At 44.2% G+C, this 22,651-nt stretch overlaps 1 protein-coding gene across 10 annotated transcripts in view; it reads right to left on the bottom strand.

Annotated features, from left to right (window-relative positions):
* Positions 1-22,651, bottom strand: part of CCDC60 (coiled-coil domain containing 60) — a 171,953-nt gene that overhangs the window by 50,018 nt on the left and 99,284 nt on the right. For 8 of the 10 annotated variants that reach the window (XR_005379258.1, XR_005379259.1, XR_005379261.1 and 5 more), the window contains 4 exons: positions 21,320-21,490; positions 12,101-12,208; positions 4,358-4,465; positions 3,686-3,895 (listed from right to left, as the gene is read on the bottom strand). Coding sequence is in view for 5 of the 10 variants with exons in the window: in XM_038575270.1 (XP_038431198.1) it covers positions 3,686-3,895; positions 4,358-4,465; positions 12,101-12,208; positions 21,320-21,490 (597 nt within the window). In the remaining 5 variants the exon portion in view is untranslated. The remainder of the gene's footprint in view (positions 1-3,685; positions 3,896-4,357; positions 4,466-12,100; positions 12,209-21,319; positions 21,491-22,651) is intronic. The other 2 variants (XM_038575273.1, XM_038575274.1) reach the window with 2 other exon arrangements.

The raw sequence follows: 22,651 nt of genomic DNA, 5'->3' as shown, positions 1-22,651 counted from the left end.
AAACATGACCTGAACTGATCGGGGGCTATGGATGACTGTTATTTATCTTTATGGTGCACTTAGTGTAAATATTCCTTCTTTTTTTTTTTTTTTCTGCAGGAATACTGTGTTGGATGATAGTCTGCTGCCCCGTCCTCTCTGGGGGTCGTTTTCTATGGTGTATGCCCCATATTTTCTTTCTAAAATGCTAAAAAAAGAAAAAAAGAAAGCAATTCTGAAACCTAACTAGTCCCAAAGGTTTGGATAAAGACTTGGGTGCCTTTATATATAAAATAAGTCTTACTTTGCTGAAACAGAGGCTTGCATCTTTCAGAAAAGGATAATTAGGACACTTGTTATTGAAAGCTCAGTTCCTGCTCTCTCATGGACCCGATTATCTTGTCAATTGAAATAAACTCTCCTTGCTAGCTGTGGGATTCATGAGGATGCTGGGAAATGATAATGTGTTTGAATTGCCACATGATGAAATTGGGAAGGCCTCCCTCCCCACCCCAAGTAAAGCATAGACTCAGAGGCATCTCCTAATGACACCCTAAAATCTGTCATCTGTCCATTCACCCATCCATCCACCTGTTCTAGCCAAATATGGGATCTTCCTGCAATTAACAAAGATCGTCTTCTGCTTGCAGTATGCTAGCTGGCAGTTAGTAAAATTTTGCTGCCTGTGGGAAGCCCATGTTGAGATATTGAACCACCTCTACTTTCTTGTTATAAAATCCATAAGGGGGCGGGTTGGATCTGCAGCCATCATCATGCCTAGTAGAAGAAAAAACTCTGGGATCTACAGATCCCCGATGATGGATGTTTCCTTTTGGAAAATGCATAGTTGTCGGAGCTCAGGGTTTGTGTTTCAGATGCTTGAGTAGCAGGAGATGCTGGCTGCTTGATGATGGAAACTCAGAAAAGAAAGCACCGTCAGGAGAACTGAAGATTTGGGAATTCTCTTTTAGAGTCATTCCTTGGATTGTTTATCTTTGCAACCAAATTTTGGTTGACCTTGCTTAGCTTTTTTCCTGTCTGTTCGTTTTTCCCAGTGAACATGGATCTCATCTGTTGGTAAAACTCTGCTCAGAAATTTCTTTCTTTCCCTGCCTTAAGTCTCAATGGCATTGATAATCATAGAGCCAACTGCTCTTTGAAATGGGGATTTTAATCTTGAATAACTACCGTTCAGTGAACCCTCACAGTGCTCTCAGTCACTGGGCTAAGTGCTCTATGTTCTTTATCTTCTTGATGCTCACAATAACTCTTCTGAGGCAGGAGCCTATATGATGGATGAAGAAACCAAAGCCCAGAGATGTTAAGTGACCAAGGTCACATAGCTATTAAGTGGCAGAGCCTGGACTCATCCAGTCCATCTGATGCTAAAGCCCTTGCTCTTACTCACTCTCAATTCCTCTGGGCTTTAAAAAATACATTTGAAGATTTAGAGAAATTTGAATTATGGTATCAGGATGAAACATCATAAATATTAGACATTAAAGACATCCTTCTCCTTTCATGCTAACTAAAAAGATGCTTTTTGTCACTTTCTAGGAAACCTAAGCCTCTGCCCAGCCCCCACCCCTAGATTTATATATTTAAAAAAAAATCAAAATGGTGTGCTGGAGTTGGCTTATGCTGGCTCACAAGAACTGAACATGTACATCTGTTCCTAGCCCCAGGTCCAATGACATCATGTTGATAAGCCTGAAATGAGCCATGGCTGGACTATGTCCACCATGGAAATTGGCATTGTTGTATATCATGGCTTTTCCTTCTTGGAGAACTGTTCTGTTTATGAAATGTTTATTAAACATTATCAGCATACCACCAAACTAAAATCACCACCAGGAGCAAATGGTTCGCTAGAAAAAACAAGCCCCAACAAATACTCTGACTTCCCATGGGAATATTTCTGGATGCATTTTTCTGTCAGGTTGAAGTTCTGGTCTATATTCTGCTCTGATAGAGCTGGATATCTATGGATCCCTGACGGAACTCTGCCTAGCAAGTCATGGGTAGAACCTCCACTATTCCCAATGTGACCACTATGTCTTTTTTTTTTTTTTTTTTTTTTTTACCACAGGTAACAATTTTTGGTCACATTGTCTGGGCACATTTCTAAAACCAAGCAAAAGAAATAAAGATGCTTCTTTTTATCTTCTCAATCCAAATCCTACATTATAGTCTTGCCTCAGTTTGGGAGAATGGATGCTCAAATGTTGGAGACAAAAGTGGCTGCTGGTAGCTTGGGGAGATGAAATGCTATTAGAAGTCCACTGGCTGAAGGACTTTTTTTTTTTTTAATCTAAGCAATCAACTGTGAACAAAAATTAGATGTTGCCTTGACCCAGAAATTCCACTTCTCAGAGTCTAGCCAACAGAAATATTTCAACTGGGTACAAAATGTATGTGCAAGGATGTTCCATGCACTACTGTTTGAAATGGCAAACACTTGAGAACAACCTTAGTGTCCCTCAGTGGAGAAATGGTTATCTAAATTTTGGTGCACCCACACTATAAACCATTGATAACCACTTCTTTATGAGGGATGGTATTCTGGTAAAGGATGGTGGAAACTGTCAAAAGAATGTAGAAACTTTGCACATACCATTATGGAAAGATGTCCATATTTTCTTTTATTTTAAATATTTATTTATTGATTTTATAAAGATAAAGAGAGCACAAATGGGAAGAGAGGCAGAAGGGGAGAGAGAGAATCTTAAGCAGACTCCCTGCTGAGTGTGGAACCCAATGCAGGGCTCCATCTCATGACCCCGAGATCATGATCTGAACTGAAATCAAGAGTTGGACACTTAACTGACTGAGGGCCCCAGGCGCCCTATAAGATATTTTAAAGGGGAAAAAGTAGAAAAATATACAATATTCAGAGTGTGATCGCATTTCTGTTAAAAAAAAAAGATGGGTTTTATCTATATATATTCATAAGGGGAAGGCAATAGAAAGGTCTGGAAGGAGGAAGGACATACCTCAGACTTTTAAAAGGGATTCCTCTAGGAAAAATAAATAATATGTGGGAAATGTGTTAAGGCTTTGGTTTTCAAACAAATTCTATGAACCACAGAGATATTTGGAAATAACTGGGGTGCCTTGATGGGGATAGGAGAGAGTTGGAGGGACCCCAGGTCCCCCAGGCCTCCCAACCTCCTGCTTTGTGTAGAAGCTTCATTTTGACAAATTTGTTTTACATTGTTGGGGTTTCCATTAAAAATAAAAGATTTCTGCTGCTTAAAAAATAAAATTATAAACCAGAGCACCAAGGGAAGCTACAGTTTTCAATTCATCCCAACCCAAACCATGGAATCAGCTGGAGTTACCAGCCTGTCAATAGATGCAGGAGTTTCTGGTTGATGTTAGTTTATCTGGGCTCCAGTGCAAGGGATGAATTAGGGCAGGGGGTAGGGTGGTAAACACTTTCAGGAGGAAGGAATTAATTATGATTCAGGAAGAGAAGGAAGACTGAATTCAGTTGGGGGCTGGGCAGGGCTGTGAGAAAGAGGCCATATCAGTTTATTAGGGTGGGGGTGGGAGGTTCCCACCTATGAGGGAAGGGGAATGATTTTACTTCACTCAGCATGGGATTTTCACAGAGCAAATCCAGTTCCTTAGGTCAGGGTCCCTTCCTTTTAGCCCATTCTTGAAAGAAGAATGACTCTCCATAAGGAACCAATGTCTTATGTACCTGCTTGTTCCTCCTTCCACCTTGTGTGTGCAATGTGGTTCCTGCAACAGTGGCCTCGGGGCTTTTGCATGAGCCTTCCCCTCTGATGAAGACACACCTAAAATTTTTCTTGGCCTGGAGCAAAATGTGCCATTCCAGGGACCTGAGCACTGAGTATTGGGTCCAAGTGGAGAAACAGCCACCAATATATGTTCAAACAAACAAACAAACCTTGAGAGAAAGAAGAAAAGCAAGAACAAAGTGAGAAGGAAGAGGACAAGAAAATGAGAGGAGAAAACTGAAGAGGAGCAAATAAAGAATAGTGTTGAGGAGACAAGGTCCAAGAAGGGACCTGGAGAGTAACCTCGCTGGGCACACAGTGGCATACTGGTCTAGCTGACCAGTTCCTGTGGTGTCAATACTCCCAGCATAGCTGGTTGATTCCAAACATCTAGTGTGAGGTTACTGAATGTGGAGCTGGGGAGAGCTGCTGGGAGGAGATGCACACTGTTGGCTCTCCTGAGCCTATATGAGCTGTATGCCCTGGCTTCAAGCTCACCCTGTCTGGATCAGAGAACTCCTAAAGCAACCCACCCTCCAAAAATAGCAAAAGGAGGGGAAAAACAGATAGGAGGCTCTCCCCTATGACACAGTCTGCTGCTGGTTATAGTGGGTTGAAGGGCTGAGACCTACTTTGGATCCCAGCAGGTGATCACAGGCTTCATGGTGTGGCGGGTGCGGTCGATAGTCAGGGCCTCCAGAAGCCAGTGGAGGGCACAGAGCTGGCGGAAGAGGGGCTCCCTGCAAAGACAGAGGGGCGGCGGGGGGCGGGGGGAAGCACAGTGAGATCCTGTGGAACTACGTCCTTCACAATAATGGCCACAGAGACAGTTGTACTGGTTTACAGTTAGTGAGCTATTGCCATGCTTCAGGCATGGTATTTCCCATTCCTCATCTCATCAAGCCTTTGCAGTGGGCTCATGAGCTGTTCATGGATCCATGTTACAGATGAGGAATCTGAGGCTCAGAGGAGTGAAGGAACTTGTGTCAGGTTGCTGACCTAGCAGGTGGCAGAGCCACGATTTGACACAACATGACCGTATGCCGGTTTCCATGTAGGAAGGGAGAAACAATGGAGGGGTCTCACAGCTAGAGGTCTTGACTCAGGCAAATGAGTGGGTTGAAGAACATTCGTTTTCTACAAGTATCAATTTGTTCATCTGATAAAAGTACAATAAATGTACTAAGAATGTCAAAGAATGCTGGAAACACCAGGAAACTGGATTTATTGTAATCTTCCTCCTCCCCTCAGACTAACAGTTGGACCCATTGTTTTAAATTTATAGGTCATTTGCCAGAAAATGCAGCTGGATGTTGAAGAAAACCACATTGAACATATTATTTGAAGATGTAACTAAAACACTGTATAAAAGCATATCTAACCTGTATTTTCTGATTTGGGGTGGCATCTCATATTACAGCGAGCCAGGCATTGACTAGGGCACCTTATACACTTTGTTTCATTCTCCCAACAACCTGCAGGGGTATGAATCATTGTCTAAAGAGGCTCAGAGAACTATAGTCATTTTGCTATAGGTCACACAGCTTGTTGGTGACAGAAGTGGGATCTGAATATCTCATTCAGGGCTCCCAACAACCCTATAGGGAGGGTACTGTTAGTATGTCCTCTTTGCAGGTGAGGCACTCAGGTAAAGGCAGTTGCTCAAGGTCACACTCCTAGGACTGGTGATCTGAAGCCCTCTCTCTCTCTCTCTCTCTTTTTTTTAAATAAATTTATTTTTTATTGGTGTTCAATTTACCAACATACAGAATAACACCCAGTGCTCATCCCGTCAAGTGCCCCCCTCAGTGCCCGTCACCCACTCACCCCCACCCCCCGCCCTCCTCCCCTTCCACCACCCTTAGTTCGTTTCCCAGAGTTAGGAGTCTTTATATTCTGTCTCCCTTTCTAATATTTCCCACACATTTCTCTCTGTTTAACTCCAGAGGTTGTGCTTTTATGGGTCCTGGCTCTGTCCGAGGTGCTGACAAAGCCGATGCAGTGGTCGCCCAGGGTGTGAGGTCAGGAGAGGGTTAACCTGCTGCCTGCGTTTTTCCTGGAAGCAAGGTGGAGTGCCGACCGGCCACCCCCTCCCTGCATGATCTCTCCTCTTACACTAATGGGTGAAATGCCTCCATTATGAACCTGTATAATTGCTCTTCTCTGAAGTTGATCTTGATCAATAATCCCCAGGATGCCCGAGCCTGATGTGCAGAGGGGCAGGAAGGGATCCTCCCTCTCTGCTTCCAGGAAGGTGCCACTTCAGAAGGTGGGGCCCAAGGATGTTGCTGACCCAGGGGTGTCCCGGTGAATCACTTGAGAAGTGTCCCTTACTCTCAGCTTGAAGGGGACTTCCCCTACTACCCCACCCCTCACTTCCTCCAAGGTGGCTATGCCCACCAGGTCTTAGGAAAACCAGGGTAAGCTGCTCTCTCTTCTTCACTGGAACCCTTCCTTCCTCCTTTCTTCCCATACATTTTTTCTAACACCTGCTATTCCCTCATTTCTAATATAAAGGTCCTGCAAGCCCATAGCCCTTCCAATTCTCGTCTCTCTTCCCACTTAGCACCACCGTGGTCCTCATAGGTGCATTTCAGCAGCTCTGAGCACTGGGCCATGTCCAGCAATTCTCCAAGAGCAACAGCTAGCTGTTTCATGTGCCTGGCTTCTCATGTTAGTCTCACCATAACCCAGGACATTGCATAAGGCCCAGGGAGATGTATCCTCTTCTCTTCACTGTAGACAGCCCCTACCAGACTGGTCTTTGGGTTGTGTAGGGTGGAGACTGGGAGTAAGGGATCATCAAAGGGAGTTAATTGGTGAGGTGGGGTCTGCTTGGTCATGATGATGGGGATGTGGGGCATGCGAGCATCAGATTCATTTCTACAGGTGACAAACACAGGCATAAACCTGACTTGATCCCTCTCTTGCTCAAAATCTTCAAACTACACCATCTGGTTGGGGTTAAATTGTGTCCCCCTGAAAATTCATATGTGAAAGTTCTAAACCCCTGGGGACCTCAGAATGAGACCATATTTGGAGATAAGGCCTTTGAAGTGGTGATTATGTTAAAATGAGGCCCCCTAACTAGGGTAGGCCCTAATCCGGTCTGACTGGTGTTCCTCCTATAAGAAGAGGAAATTTGGATACACAGAGAGACATTAGTGGTGCACATGCTAGAAGGAAAGACCATGTGAGACACAGGGAGAAGGAGGCCTCAGAAGAAACCAACCCTGCTGACATCTTGATCTTGGACATCCATCCAGCCTCTGGAATGATGAGAAAGTGAATTTCTGCTGTTGAAGAATTTTGTTATAGCAAACTAACACACTGAGACCTATGAGACTTCTATCCACCTCACCAGCCTCAAGTCTCCCCATGGCCCCTCTTCTGTCATCTATAGCCTGGGGAAATTCTACTCCATTGCTCAGGCTCACCTTCCTCTCAACTTTGCACTGCCTGAGTTAAAATCCTAGCTTTGCCACCTACTAGCTATGTGTTCTTGGCCAAATTACTTAACTTCCCAGAGCCTCACTTTCCTCATCTATAAAATGGCAGGAATTGTTAGTGAGGGTGACAAGAGGTGGTTGGGACTGTTCTCTGCTCTAATATATATTCCTCTTCCTCCTCCTTCTCTGCCTCCCAGCTCAGATGTCAGCTCCACCAGGAAGCCTTCCTTGATTTCTCCAGGTCTGGGTTAGGCTCTCTTCAAGCATTCTAAAGCATCCCATCTTTATAGCATATCTCTTTGCCCCTACATTCCCAGTTCTCACTCTATTGTAGCTACCTGCTTACTTGTCTCTAGTCCAGGAGCCTACAAGCTTCAGAATCTTGTCCACTGCAGGTTACTGTTGGGCACAGAGTAGGCTCAGTATATTACTAGCTTCTGAATCGAAGGTGGTGGTAGGGAACTGGATCAAATCTGACATTTTCTGGAGATGATAACTTGGGCAAAATTCTCATTTGCAGAACCACTGAGATAATGAAGAGTAGTGATAACAGCAAAATAGTAAAATTTTCCCACAGAGCATTTACACTGTGACAGCAGACTCTGTGTTAAGTGTTCTACATGCTGACTAAGGTCATCCCTGTGAGGAAAGTACTACTGGTTTTCCCACTTTGTAGATAAGAAAACTGAGGCCCTGTAACTTGTCCAAAATCTTAAAAAGCCAGCAAATAGGCAGAGCTTGAATCTTAGCCCAGGCAGCCTGGTTTCTGAATCTGTGCTTTATCTCTGGTATTAGTGTTGTTTCTTATTACCAGGGAGAGCCCTCCTTTTCACTAGAATAGAGTTTCATCCAATGGGTCTGGGCTTTATTCTCTATTTATAAAAAGTGCCTCACAAACACCTGTACAAGATATTTATAGATAGCAGCTTTATTCATAATTGCCAAAATGTGGAAATAACCAAGATATCCTTTAGTAGGTAGAGGGATAAATAATCTGTGGTACATACACCTAGAACAATAGAATATTCAGTGCTAAAAAGAAATGAGCTATGAGGCCATGAAAAGACATGGAGGAACTTTAAATGCACATCGCTAAGTGAAAGAAGCCAATCTAAAAAGGCTACATAGTTTGTGATTCCAACTGTACGCATTCTTGAAAAGACAAAACTATAGAGATGGTAAAAATGTCAGTGGTTGCTAAGGGTCATGTGGGGAGGGAGGGATGAACAGGTGGAGCACAGAGGGCTTTAGGGCAGTGAGAATATTCTGGATGCACTACGATGGTGAATATATGTCATTATACATCTGTCCAAAGAGAACACACAACTCCAAGTGAGGCCCTCATGTAAACTATGGACTTTAATGATGTTGTCAACATAGGTTTATTGGTCGTAACAACCGCACCGTTTGGTGGGGGTTGCTGAATCATGAGGGAGACTGAGCACAGATGGGGCAGGGAATCTCTGTATCTTCTACACACTTTTGCTCTGAGCCGAAGAATGCTCTAAAAAAATAATAGTCTTAATGAAAAAAAAGTGCCTCGAACCTGTTCATCTAATGTATGGTAAAATAAACCAGGGCCGGGGGGAAGAAAGAAAAAAAGCATCCAGAAACATGCTCAGTAGAAATCAGTACTTTCTCATAATGATTGTATGTCAGATCATAGCACAGTATTTTGGATTTTACTGAATTAAAAAAGTGGACGTTTATTTTCTTAAGGATGTGGCATGATAGATGAAAACACTGAACAGGGATGAGTGTGCAAACCCTGCTTCTAAAATCCTCACGTTTGGAACTTGAGGTGAGCACACCTGAGTAGCTCACTCTATTGAAACTGCCATACCAGCCCGCATAATAGTGGGCGAAAACATACCGGAGAAGAAAACGTTTCGTGCTTTTACTAAAAGAGAAATCAGAAAATGCCTACAAAGCCATTTCAGGCACACCATGCCTACTGCTAAGAACAGCCTTGGACAGGTTGCAGGCACTGCTCCTGTTGCTTATGGAGGGCTGTGAGGGCAGGCCATCATCTCAGAGAGGGGAGGAGGAGCTGTTTCTCATTTCTAGAGACCATCCCCCTCACCTTTTTGCAGATAAAGATGAAATCTCCCTTGACATGACTGAATTGATCTCCATATGGTCAATTCAGAATATTCAGCCAGTTTGGGGATCAGTTACCTTGGATAAAAGGGATTGACCAGGCTCTGATCTATATTGGCTAATGTGACAACTCAGGATTTGAGAACTGATCGGGCATGCTCTGCCCTGATGCCTTTGGGTATACTAATTACGAAAATGTCCTTCCCTGCATCCACCCACTTTGCAATGTGACTTTTCATTTTCCCCATCAAGAGGTAGAATCTTTTCTCCATTCCTTATATCTGGGATGGCTTGATGCCTGGGCCAATAGAATGTGGTGGAAGTGTCTTTGCGTCCATTCTGAGCCTACGCCTCAAGAGACTTTGGTGCTCAGGCTCCTGTTCTTGGACCCCTTCCCAACTGCCCTGGTTAGCCTGTTGCATGATGAGAAACATGTGGCCCAGTTACTCTTGTCACCCGAGCAACCAGCCAACCAACAGACCTGTGAGTGAGGCCATCATAGATGGCCAGCCTTGCACTCACCCATCATCTGGGCACACCCACATGCACAAACCCAGCCCGGATTAGCCAAGCCAATCCAGACCAGCACAACCACCCAGCTGACCTGTAGACTTGTGAGCAACAAAAAAAATGGTTATTGTTTGAAGCAACTCCATTGTGAGGTATTCAGTAATACAGCAATAAATTACTGATACAGTAGTCACCAAATGCAGCAAGAGCCTTTTAACAGCCAAGAAGAAAGGGCAGCATTAGCAAACTATAGTCAGTGGGAGCTACCATCTATTTGCAAATAAAACTTTATTGGAATACTGCCATATCCATTTGTTGCAGCTTTTATGCTGCAATGGCAAAGTTAAGTTTGTTGGAAGACAGACCATCTGGCCTGCAAAGTCAAAATATTTGCTGGCTGTCCCTTTAGGAAAAAGTTTTTTGACCCTTGGTCTAGGGTATAATAGACACCAACAATAATCATTGTGATCATCATCATCATCATCATCATCATCGTCATCATCATCCTGGCCTACCTAACAAACCTGTGTAAAGATCTGATTTAGGAGTGAGGATTCAGAATTCCTGTTGTAAGAATTTTGGCAGGTTCTGCCCCTCTCTGGGCTTCAGTTTCCTTATCTGGCATTGAAGGAAGATAAGAAAAATCTCCAATTACTTCCAAGGCTGATTTAAACCTCAATTTGTTCAGACCAAATGAATTGAGGGGTGGGGCCCAGGAATACACATTTTCCAGGCATCATCCCCACCTCCATCCCTGGAGGATTCATATACAAGTGAAAGCTTAAGAACCACTGATCTACACAGTTTGGTTTCAAAAGGTTTGTCCACGGAGAGACAGACAGAAGTGCAAGTGTTTCCAAGGGACATGTTGAGAAATTGCAAAGCCTATTTTTGCAAGGAGATGTTTTAAGAACATCAAGTTTAAGTTGTCAGTCTGAATGCCCCTGAACAAATAAGTCTATCAAAAATCCAATCGTAATATCAATCAAAGGGGAGTAGGAGGAAAGTAGGCAGTGGGCTCATCAAAAACTGGCATATTAGGGAGGGATATTGACGAGGATGATGATTATGATGATGATGATGATGCATTGTTTTACTCTTCCAAGTACATGAGATGTGGCTCTTCAAATATATCATGAGCTCCTCAAAGGCAAGGCTTTGGGATATACTTTCTGTGTAGTGTGTGGGGATGAGCGTTTGGGCTGTGCAATCAGATAGACTTGGCTTAAAACCCTCAGCAACATGCAACATGCTGAGCTCTGTGACCTTGGGCGAGGGAGCACGCCTCTCTGATTGCTGCTTTCTCATCTGCAGAGAGGGGATAATATACCTATACAGTAGGGCTGCTGAGAGAACTGAATGAGATATGCCTATAGAGCAGTCAGTAATGCCATTATTACTCTGTACACCATAGGGACCTAATAAATATTTGACACTCATTAGGCAGACGGAGAAATCGACAATCCATTGCACCATTTTCATTGCCCTAAAGCAGTGAGTCTTAACATGGGAGGTGAAGAGGGTGGGCATGATTTTGCCCCCAGGGGCCATTTGTCAATGTCTGGAAACATTTTTGGTTGTCACAGCTAGGGATGGGGGTGCTACTGGCATCTAGGGTGGAGGGATGCTTCCAAATCCCTTAAAATACACAGGACAGTCCTTCACAACAAAAAACTATTCATCCCCAAATGTCAGTAATGTCAAGGTTGAGAAACCCTGCCCCAAAGTCAAAAGCCTCTATCTTCATGTCTGAAATCTTCCAGTTGAAAAGTGTGCTAACTAGCAAAAAAGAAAACACTGGGTTTGGAATTCTTTGGAAGAGACACAAGGGAAACAAGATGCCAAGGTTTGAGGAAACCAGAGTGTTCTTTGGAGAGTTGATTAGCCCCTATTACACCATGCAATGAGTTCATGCCTTGGGTCAGGAGACCAGGTGCTTCTCTGGGAAATAGCTTGAGTTTTGGGGAAAAACATGTCCCTTGAGCCCAGGCTGAGACATTGTTGCACACGCTCCGCGAAGGCTGCAGACGGATTTTATCAGGCTTTGCAAACTATTTGACATTAGAGTGTCTGGCTTGGTAAGGAACAGAATGACTCAGTCCCAGCTGATTTGCCACTTAGCTCTAAAGCACCATGTCTGCTTTCTGTTATTTTTGCACGTCAAATAGCGCTGCCAGCTCTAGGCTCTGTGTCCCTTTCAGGAGGACAAAGGAGCAGCTCAACATTTCCCAATGCATTGTTAGCTCCTTGAGGCATTTCACCTTGGTTTCGATGGATAAGCTAGCAAGCAGACGAGCCAGAGGAGGGAGTACTTACACGCGAGCCTCAGGTAGCGAGGGTGAGAGGATGCAGCTGTGCACGGGGATGAATGGGCGGAGTACATTTCCAGCGCCCATCTTCTTTACCTTCTCATCATCGTATGTGCTGGAGAAGAAGCAGAAAGAGAGAAGCAGAGTGAGCAAGGAGCAGCAGTTTTAAACACCTCTTCTCTTGCCAGAGTTTATTTGGCAGATATGATTGGGCACCTACTATGTACCAGGCAATAATTCTGGCTCAAGAGATGAGGCTTCTAGATGCAGCCAGTGAACGGTTCATATAAAAACCCTTGCTCTCATGAACCTCATATTCTAGTGGAGGACAAAGAAAATCAACAAGATGAACAGGGAAGTGGCATGGTATGTTAATGTATATTAGGGGTGGGGTATGTTTTCTGAAAGGGCCAGGCAAATATTTATGCCATGCAGTCTGTGTCACCATTGACATATGAAAACAATACATAAATAGCAGTGTTTCAATAAAATTACTTGTAGGGGCACCTAGGTTGAGCAGCTGCCTTTAGCTCAGGTCGTGATCCCAGGGCCCTGGGATCAAGTCTCACATCAGGCTCCCTGCCTTCTCCCTCTGCCTATGTCTCTGCCTCTATCTGTGTCTCTCATGAAAAAAATGGATAAAATATTTTTTAAAACCCTCTTATTTATAAAACCAGCCTAGGGGCTGGATGTGGCCCCTGGGCTAGAGTGCTAACCTTCCCTTCCCTGCTATAGTAAGTAGTGAGACTTGCTCTGGTGAAGTAAAAAGCAGGGAGAGTGTGTGGAAGGGCTGGGAAGGCTGGGAGTTGCAATTTTAAATAGGGTGATGAGGGGAGGTGTCACTGAGAAGGTGACATTTGATAAAAAATCTGCAGTGCATAAGGAAGTGAGTCATTCAGATATCTTTGGGCAGCGCATTCTGGATAGAGGGAACAGCAGGTACAAATGTCCTGAGGTGGGCCTGTGTTTCAAAGATAGCAAGGTAGTGAGGGGGAGAGGGTAGAGAGAGAACAGGGGCCTTCCAGACCACTGTGGGGACTTGGGCCTTTTCTCTAAATGAGAGTAAAGGATTTTGAGCTGAGAGAAGATGTGTCTGACTTGTATTCAGAAAGGATCCTCTGGCTGCTGTTTTGAAAATGATCATGATGAGGGTGGAGGGCAAGGACAGAGACAAGGAGACCAGTTAAGGGTATTGCAATAATTCTAGCTTGAGAGAGGAAGATGGCTCCAGCCTGTCCATGGGGTCCTGGCCATGGGACAATGAGAAGTGGAAATGAAGGCACGAGACACAGCCAAAGAACTGCCTGGAGTTTGTGGCTCCTATTTCTGGTCCTTTCCTTAAAGAGGTTTCATCCAATTCTACAGACTGCTGTCTAATTGGTTGGTCACATCAGCCATGAAATATGGGGATCTCAAACTTTAGTAGAAGCGGGCACAGGTGTGCCCCCAAAGATCAGCCAAAACTAGTCATAACCTCCATGGACACCAGGCAGGCTGCCATGGGAAACCAGAGCCCAGTGCTCTGCCCTGTAGAGACACCATCTGGGCAAGGGGAAGAGGAGGCTTGCTTAGAGAAGAGAGACATAACCCAGACAGGTACTTCATCCTTGAAACCACTGGATGTTTACCTAAATAAGACTGTTTCAAAATGAAACAGAACAAGTTACATTGAATACCATATTAATTTTTTTCTCCACCATCATGGAGTAAGTCATTTCAGTTATAGAAAATAGTATTTTTTTCTTTCTGGCATACCTGAGTCATAGGGTATATATTCTTTCATAACTGTATCTAGCCCATAGACACATTTTTTAAAAGATTTTATTTACTTATATATTTATATATATTTATAAATATATTTATTTATTACTCATGAGAGACAAAGAGAGAGAGGCAGAGACCTAGGCAGAGGGAGAAGTAGGTTCCCTGCTTCATTAGGGAGCCCAATGTGGGATCACGACCTGAGCCAAAGGCAGATGCTTAACCACTGAGCCACCATGGTGCCCCATGTAGACACATTTTAATAAGTCTACCATGTGTGTAATTGGATCAATTGTCTGTATTTTAAATTTGGGAGATTTAACATAAAAATGGAAAAGTTTTGGCTCTGCAAACTTGAAAGCTGTCTGGGCCCGTGTTCTGGCTACAAGAGTCAGGCGGGGACCAAGAGCAAGGTCACTGCCTGCTTTACATGTGGTGTGGGCTTCTCAGCGGGTTGCCCAAGACTCATGCACTCCTGGCTTCTCCCTCCTCATTAGCCTTATTACTTCATGCTTCATGTGCATTCCCTTAGGACATTTTTAGTTTCTGAGCCTCAGTCTAAGTACCTTCATTGATTGAATCATTGATGGGTTCCCTGGTTCATTCATGTCTACCTGGATTTATTGAACATCTCTGTGCTGGAGGCTGTGGACACAGCCATGAACGAGACAGACCCAGCCTTTCCCTTCTGATAGAGTCTAGGGGCAGAAATGGGTATAACCAAACACACAGTTGTGATAAGGCTGAGTGGAAGAGTGTAGGATTCTTTGAAAGCATAAAATAGGGAGTTTGGCAGAAAGGGAGCCAGAGAATACTTCTTGGAGGAAGTTGTGGCAATTCAGAACCACATGCCCCAAGTTCTTTGACTCTCTTCCCAGGGAGAGATGGCCAAATGTACCTTTCCCCTGGAATCTTGGTTTTGTGAGTGGCTGAGCTAATAGAACATGTCAAAAGAAATTGGTGTGATGCCCCTTTCTGGGCCCAGGCTCCAGAAACTGGCAGCTTTTTCTTCTCATGTCTTGGGATGCTCACTGTTAGCATCCAGCCATAGCTATGCTGTGATGAAGCTGGCAGCTTATGAAGAAGCTCATAGGGAGAAGAATCACAGCTGCTGGGACTCAGCTTTGGCTGACCTCACAAGCTGACAGCCAGCTTCAAGTTGCCACCCACGTGGATTCACCTTGTTGGAATGGACCCTTCGAGCTGCCCCAGTAGTAGTGCTAGAGACAGTCCTTCCCTACTTGCCTGGCTCAAGCTGCAGATTTGTTAGTGAAATAAATGTTTGTTGTCTTGAGTTCTTAAGTTTTGGAGTGGGGACGCCTGGGTGGCTCAGTGGTTGGACATCTGCCTTTGGCTCAGGGCATGATCCTGGAGTCCCAGGATCGAGTTCCACATTGGGCTTCCTATACGGAGCCTGCTTTTCCCTCCATCTATGTTTCTGCTTCTCTATCTCTATCTGTCTGTGTCTCTCATGAATAAATAAATAAAATCTTAAAAAAAAAAGTTTCGGAGTGATTGTTCACAGCAACAGTAACTGGAATAAACATTGAGCTAAAATCTGAAAATTGAACAGGAATTAAGTAGGTAAATGGGATGGGGGAAGAGCCTTCCAGTGGGGGTGCATATCATGAGTGCAAAAGTAGGGGAGGGTATGTGGCTGGGGCAGAGGGAAAAAGAGAGGACTAACCCATCCAGAGTCTTGTGACCCCTGCTCAGGCTTTGGTCTTTATCCTGTGTGGTGGAATGGCAGCCTAGGAGGGTTTTAAGCTGAAAGCAATTTATTTTTAAGATTTTATTTGTTCATGAGAAACAGAGAGAGCCAGAGACATAGGCAGAGGGAGAAGCAGGCTCCTTGCAGGGAGCCCGATGCAGGACTCAATCTCAGGACCCCGTTATCACAACCCAAGTGAAGGCAGATGCTCAACCACTGAGCTACCCAGGTGCCCCAAGCTGAAAGCAGTTCTTATGTCTTGAAAAGATCACTCTGGTTTCATGTAGGGAATGAGGTGGAAGCAGGAAGAGGAGGTGGAGTGGGGATGCACATTAGGAATTTACCTTCCTCCTGAGAATTCAAGGACAATTCTGGGGTCACAGAGTTAACTAAAAAATAGGACTAGAATCTAGGTCCGCTGATTTCCATTTCCACGAGCTCTTTATTCAACCCCTAGAGCTGAAGAAGCCACAAGCAAATACATGGGCTTGCCCAGTTTTACTGGCCCAACCCTGTCCCCTGGAGGTTTAGATTACATAGACATTAACCCAACTGTTTCAGTCCTTAATGTCTAGTTTTCTGTCCTCTCTCAACCAGGATAACAAGACAAATTCTACCCCTTGTTTTTTTCACCTTTTCAGCTAAATCTGCAATGAAAAAACGAGGTCACTGGGCACAGTGGGAAAGACTGCTAGCACGCAGAAATCTTTCGGGACATGCTTGATTTTCTTTTTCCTTTGCCTACTTTGTCAGACTTAAAACTTTTGTCTGAATTTATTCTATGGCCTTGGATCCAGCAGGGGGTGGGGGCGGGAGGGTGGAATAATCCCTCTTGCTTTTATAATGCACAAGATCAAATACCTTGTTAAAAAAAAAGTATTTTAAATGAACACTTGTCTTTTTGATACTTCTATGATTGGAATTATATTTATAGCACACGGCTCTTAGATGAGAGATGCCTTCTAGCCTGCCTGGAAATGAAGATTTTTAGCCATAAATCTGAGGATTTTAGGTAATTGAGGCCTAGAGAGATCAAATTCACCTTATTGCATATAATAGCTAATAGTTACTGAGGGCTTCTGGTGTCTCCTATGCCAGGCTCTGCTCTAAGCATTGTTTCATTTGATCCTCATAACAAACCTGGGAGTTTGGTACCATTCATATGGGTGAAGGAGGCTCAAAGAGGTACAGTGATTTGCCCAAAGTTAAACAGTTATGTATGAGGGAAGTCAGGACATGAAAACCAAGTCCTGTGCTCTTAACCACTACTCTGTGATGATATGGAGAATCTCCCATTGGTATTTTGTAACCCCTGCTTCCCCACTTGCATTTGGTGGCTACACGCAGTAATGGCCTCTACTTTTATTTTAATAGCCAGACTTGTGCAGCTCATAGAATCCACCAGGTAAGACACAAAGAGACCAATGTCTATGAGAAGAATAGTCTCATGTATATTTAAACTTATTAAATTTTACATAAACCATGTCTCACACACTGAAACATGGATGGGAGAAGAGAGACTTGTGTTCTATGACCATGGATTAAAACCATACCCAGGGATCCCTGGGTGGCGCAGCGGTTTGGCGCCTGCCTTTGGCCCGGGGCGCGATCCTGGGGACCCGGGATCGATTCCCACGTCGGGCTCCCGGTGCATGGAGCCTGCTTCTCCCTCTGCCTGTGTCTCTGCCTCTCTCTCTCTCTCTGTGACTATCATAAATAAATAAAAATTAAAAAAAAAATTATAAAACCATACCCAAACATGGGAGACGTGGCAACAGAACTATTTAAAAAGTTGCAGGAGAGTCTTTAACAGATGCCTCCGACCCTTCCCCAGCATCTGTTCATGCACCCATTAATCTGAGTGCAACCCCTGCAAAAAAGAGCCCTGAGTTCATTCCTTCTCTTTATGTCAGGGAAAGCCTACTGGCTGGCTGGTGTCACTAGGAGTACTAGGCTTTAAGTACCATCAGGCTCAGAGAAGGCAGATTTTGCACTAAGCTCTTGGACCACTCATGGAGAGGGTAAGAACTCCCTTACTCATTGAGTGGCCTTCTCTTGATCATGTGCCTCTATCCCATGAGCAGACTACATTGGTGGCACATTGAGTGGCTGGATGTAGGTGGCTCAGGTCATGACTTGCCAGCTTTCTTTTTACTCTGAAAATAATGATTCCAAAAGATGACACCATGAATGCCCTCCTCTTTCAACTCTGGCCTTCCTACCCAGAAATGCTGGCCATAGGAATTTCTGCTGGGCTGATACTGACGTGTCTAATCACATCTCTTTCTATTTGGCATTAAAGATCCCACTCAAAAGTCACACTTCTAGGGATTCTATGCAGACTCTCTTTCTGCCCCCTAACCTTGAGGGGATGGGCATTGGTAATGAGCATTTCTAATAACAGAAACAGTATCTACTGCCCCTTGCTTCTGGCATAGAGCTCCTGAAACCCTTGATATCTCCTAAGTGATAATAGCACTAGGAACATCTTTTGTTCTAATATTTGGTCTTAGACTCTGGTTCTTGACACAGAACTCCTAAATCCTTTGGAATTTCCTACATGGTAGAAATGTCTTTTGCTCTAAGGAGTAGCCCTTGGGTGGGCTCCTAGATAGCTTCATGATGGGTGCTGGTCACCAGAAAGACCACGGCATCTTCAGAAACCTGGAGCTTTTCAGCTCCACTCACCATCCTGCAGAAAAGGGGAGAGGAGCTGATGATTGAGTTAATCATAGATCATACCTATGTGGCAAAGCCACCATAAAAATCCCAAACGTATGGGATTCCAAGAGCTCCTGGCTTGGTGAATACATCAACGTAACAGGAAGGCGGCACTCCCCAGCTGCATGTGGACAGAATCTCTTGACCTCTTTAGCTCTTTATCTGGCCATTCATCTGTATCCTCTATTATATAATTAACTAGTAAATGTAAGTTAGTGTTTCTCTGGGTTCTGTGAACCACTCTAGAAAACGATTAAACCCAAGGAATGGGGTGGGGAACCCTGATTCATAGCCAGTCAGTCAGAAGTACAGGTGACAACCTGGGGCTTGTGGTTGGCATCTGATGTGGGGGTAGTCTTCGGGACTGAGTCCCTTAACCTGTGGGATCTGACGCTACCTCCAGGTAGATAGCGTCAGAATTGAGCTGGATGATATGATGCCCCGCTGATATTGCAGAGAATTGCTTGGTGTGGGAGAAAATCTCACACATCTAGTGTCAGAAGTGTTGTGAGTATGGTCATGGCATCAGAGGAAATGAGAAACATATGGCAGGAGTGTTTTTCCTTTATGGGCACACTTGTGGGCCCTTCAGTGTGCATCCTTGGGTTGGTTTATTGTGCTCCTACTGGATGTGGTAGGGACTGTACCTTAATCCTTTTCATAGCTCAGTGGCCCCAGCAGGCTTGCACATAGTAGGTCTTCAACATATAATGGTTGATTGTGCAGTGAGAAGGAGCACACTATCAATATAGCTTTCTCACTCCCAAACTTACTTTGCAACTGGCTAAGATGAAGGTCTAAGACCATATTACACTATGGGACCATTGATACTTCACTGAAGATCTTGTGAAGAAACAGAGAAATGGATTTATGTCTTACACTATGAGGCAGAACCTCATAAAAATCCCCATTAGACATCTCTGTTCTCTGCCAGTGGTGGCTGCTTTTCTCTCTTCTTTTCTCCCCCGAAGGGTCCCTTCTGCTCATACTCTTGGCCAGTCTCCTCGATGTCTCCATTCTGCCTCTTAGGTGAAGCACTTCTGCTCTTTCTCTGTATCTACATATTTCCCTGAATGGCCCCTGCTCTCCAAAACTGGCTTCTCCTTGGGATGCCTGCTCCTTAAAAGGCATGGAGTGGGGTTGGTAAATCATAAATATTTTCTCCCATCTTAGAACGGATAAATGAATTAATAAATGGATGCACAGCCCAGCTTATTAGATCAACCCTTAGGGTAAAACTAATAAAAAAACATTGAACAAAATAGAAAAAAATTAAAATAAAAAAAGCAAAGTGCTGACACAAAGTGGAAATCTCCAGACCAAAATGAAACCATATTTCTGAACCTCCAGACCACAGAGGTGAGCTAGCATGGTGCTGCCCTGGTCTTAAGGACATTTGCCAGTCTAGAAAAAGTTAACTTTCCTTCTAAATTAGCACACAGGGCAAGGGGGGCAGAAACTATAGCTCAGGGTTTGCACACATGAGGTTTCAAGGAAAGGCCCTTCTTACAATAAGTGGGGATTCCCAACGGCCACACTTTTGGGAAGGAGTAACTAGAAATGTATCAGCACCTCATGGTTCTTGCACTCGGGATTTGAATCTATCACCTGGAACCCTGAGCTTTAAGGAGATCCCTGACCATTAGTGTCCAGCCCCCTGACCCTCTGACCTCACAGACCAGAACACCCCAACTTTTTTCATGAAGGTGAAAGCCACATAACATAAAATCAACTGTTTTAAAGGATGCAATTCAATGACATTTGAGTGATGGTTGTGCAACCATCACCTCAGTGTGATTCTAAAATATTTTCATCATCCCTAAGGGAAGCCTCCCACCCTTTAAGCAATCACTCTCCACTCTCCTACTCCCTTGAACACTGGCAATCACCAATTTGCTTTCTATCTGGGATAAACCTCAAAAAATTCTGGTAAGTGAAAGAGGCCAGATGCAGAAAGGTCACACACTGTAGGATTTCACTGCTAGGACCTTTGTTTTTAAGAAGTCCATAATGAGGGGGTGCCTGATGGCACAGCTGGTTAAGTGTCTGACTCTTGGATGTCAGGATCCTGGGATCAAGCCCCATGTCAGGCTCTGTACTCAGCATGGAGTCTGCTTGAGATTCTCTCTCCGTAAAATAAATAAATAAATCTTTCTTTTAAAATCCCACATATTGATACTTCTCTAAATTAACACTGTGAAGAACAGAATTTAGGACATACCTGTGGAGGAAAGGCGGAATCTGCTGTGGGTTCCTTTCCTCTTTAGCTGACATCCTGGCAATTTGAGTCCTTGAAGCCCTAGCAGAATGGCTCTCAACCTTGGCTCCATATTGGAATCATCATGGGAACTTTAAAATGTACACCTTAAAATGTACTATGTCCAGGCAACACCCCCAGAGAGTCTCATGTAATTGGTCTGGGAAGCACCCTGGTATTTTGTGTTATCTAGTCATATCCATGGGACAAGGTGAGCTTTGGATCCTCCTATTCCACCATCTACCCCTGGGCATTTTCAAAACTTCCCGGGTGATTCTAATGTGTAGCCAGGATTGAGACCACCGCTCCAATAGGACAATGGTTACAAGGGCAGACCATTTCCACTGTTTCTTTCCTGTCCACCTGCCTCAGTACCTCCTTTCCATTCTGGATTTGTGCCTCATTAAGTGTCCTAGGAATCTGTCCATGCAGAAAGGCACAGTTTAGGAATTTTGTGTCACTCAGATTGGGACTCAGGGATGATTTCTAACTTATGATCTTAGTCACAAAGGAATTATGTGAGCATTTCTAAACTTTATTCCTAATCTCTAAAAAGGGGGTGGGTAATAACACTACCTATCTAAGGAATGTTTTAAAATTTAGATGAAAAGATGTGCATAAAGCATATAGCAGACACTCATTATAATTACTGTGGTTGTTACCTATTGCTATGGTTATGTAAATGGACATTTCATAATGGACTGGTCTGTAGGTGGTGTTCACTCTGCAGGCCCTTCCACAGACTGTCAGGCATTGCATCTGCCCCATCTACTTACTTTAAAAGAAGTTCGCCATAATGGATTTCTGACATCCTTTTGGCTGGCTGGAATTTATGTCTTTCTTCCTCCTCGAGTTTCTGAAGTTGCTGTTGCTTCTTTTTCAAGGCACTCTCCTCTCGCAGCATGTCAAAGTATCCACGGCCTGCCTTCACTGACTGAATCAACATGCTGCAGGTAGGGGGTTGGGGGAGAGGGAGGGAGAGAACAACAAAGTTGAGCTGACCATTAGGACAGGACCATGCTATCCTGGGATTGATCATCTTTGAAGGGCATCCTCATACCCATGAACCTTCTTGCCTTTGGAACTCCAGAGTCAGATGGACCTGACCTTGATGGACTTGACCTCTCTAGTTTTAGTTCCTTCCTTGCTCTGTTATCCAACAAATATTTATTCAGCATCTACTATGTGCCAGGCTCTCTGTTAGGTGCTATGAAATGAACATAATAATCCACACCCCACAGGAGGAGACACTTTTATGCACGGAAAGGGGCTCATCCATGATAATCAGCAGCAGATCAGTACTGTATGGCCCAGTACCATATGGCTCCTGGCCAAGGCTGCTTTCTCTCAGATTTGCCTAAATGCTCATATTTGCTTCATATGCTTCACAACGGCTGCGGAAGTGGAGTCAATAAAGTGTATAGGTGCTTGCTGTGTCAAGTAACATAAGTTGAGACTTCGTGATTCTTTTCTTGCTGACTCAACCACTGTTTCCTAATCAGACATCTTGATATTGGCTTGATGCCAAGACATTCTGTGCCTGAGGGTCTACACACCTCCCCCACTTTGCCATCTGTCACCTCAGGATTGGAATTTGGCAGCACTCTGGTGGAGAAGGGGTAAACACATCTCTCTGTCTGTCCACCTGTCTGACTGTCTGAGAAGTTGTCAGGCGCCGTGTTGAACCACCACCACGTTTCCCCAGGCATGAATGTTGGTTCTGAGATCCACTTTCATTCCCAAAGTTCCTCTTGAGCAACCAGTATGTTCTGGGGACTGTGCTGACACTTGGAGATACAGTGATGAACAGGATGCTGTTCTAAGAGTCAGTGATGATACAGAATGATGAGGGTGAGAAGGACTCTGAGCTTTGTAGGTGGAGGCACCTAATTCAGACTAGCGGGTGGATGGAGATATCTTCCTCGATGAAGTGAGACCTCTTCTTTTTTCTGAGTAGCTTCTTTCTGTCTCCTTCTCTTTCTCTTGTGCTTAGTTTTGGATGGGAATATTCTCAGCAAACTTTCATGCTTAGATTCTGATGTGATTAATTAATCCTTGTTCATTTTCTAGGAAGAATTAAGGTATTACTGAGGGCATTGTCATTTCGG

Source organism: Canis lupus, chromosome 26 (genome assembly GCF_011100685.1).
Source record: "Canis lupus familiaris isolate Mischka breed German Shepherd chromosome 26, alternate assembly UU_Cfam_GSD_1.0, whole genome shotgun sequence".
Taxonomy (NCBI): Eukaryota; Metazoa; Chordata; class Mammalia; order Carnivora; family Canidae; genus Canis; species Canis lupus.
Note: the sequence above shows the minus strand (reverse complement) of the source record. Positions and strands in the feature narration are given on the sequence as shown.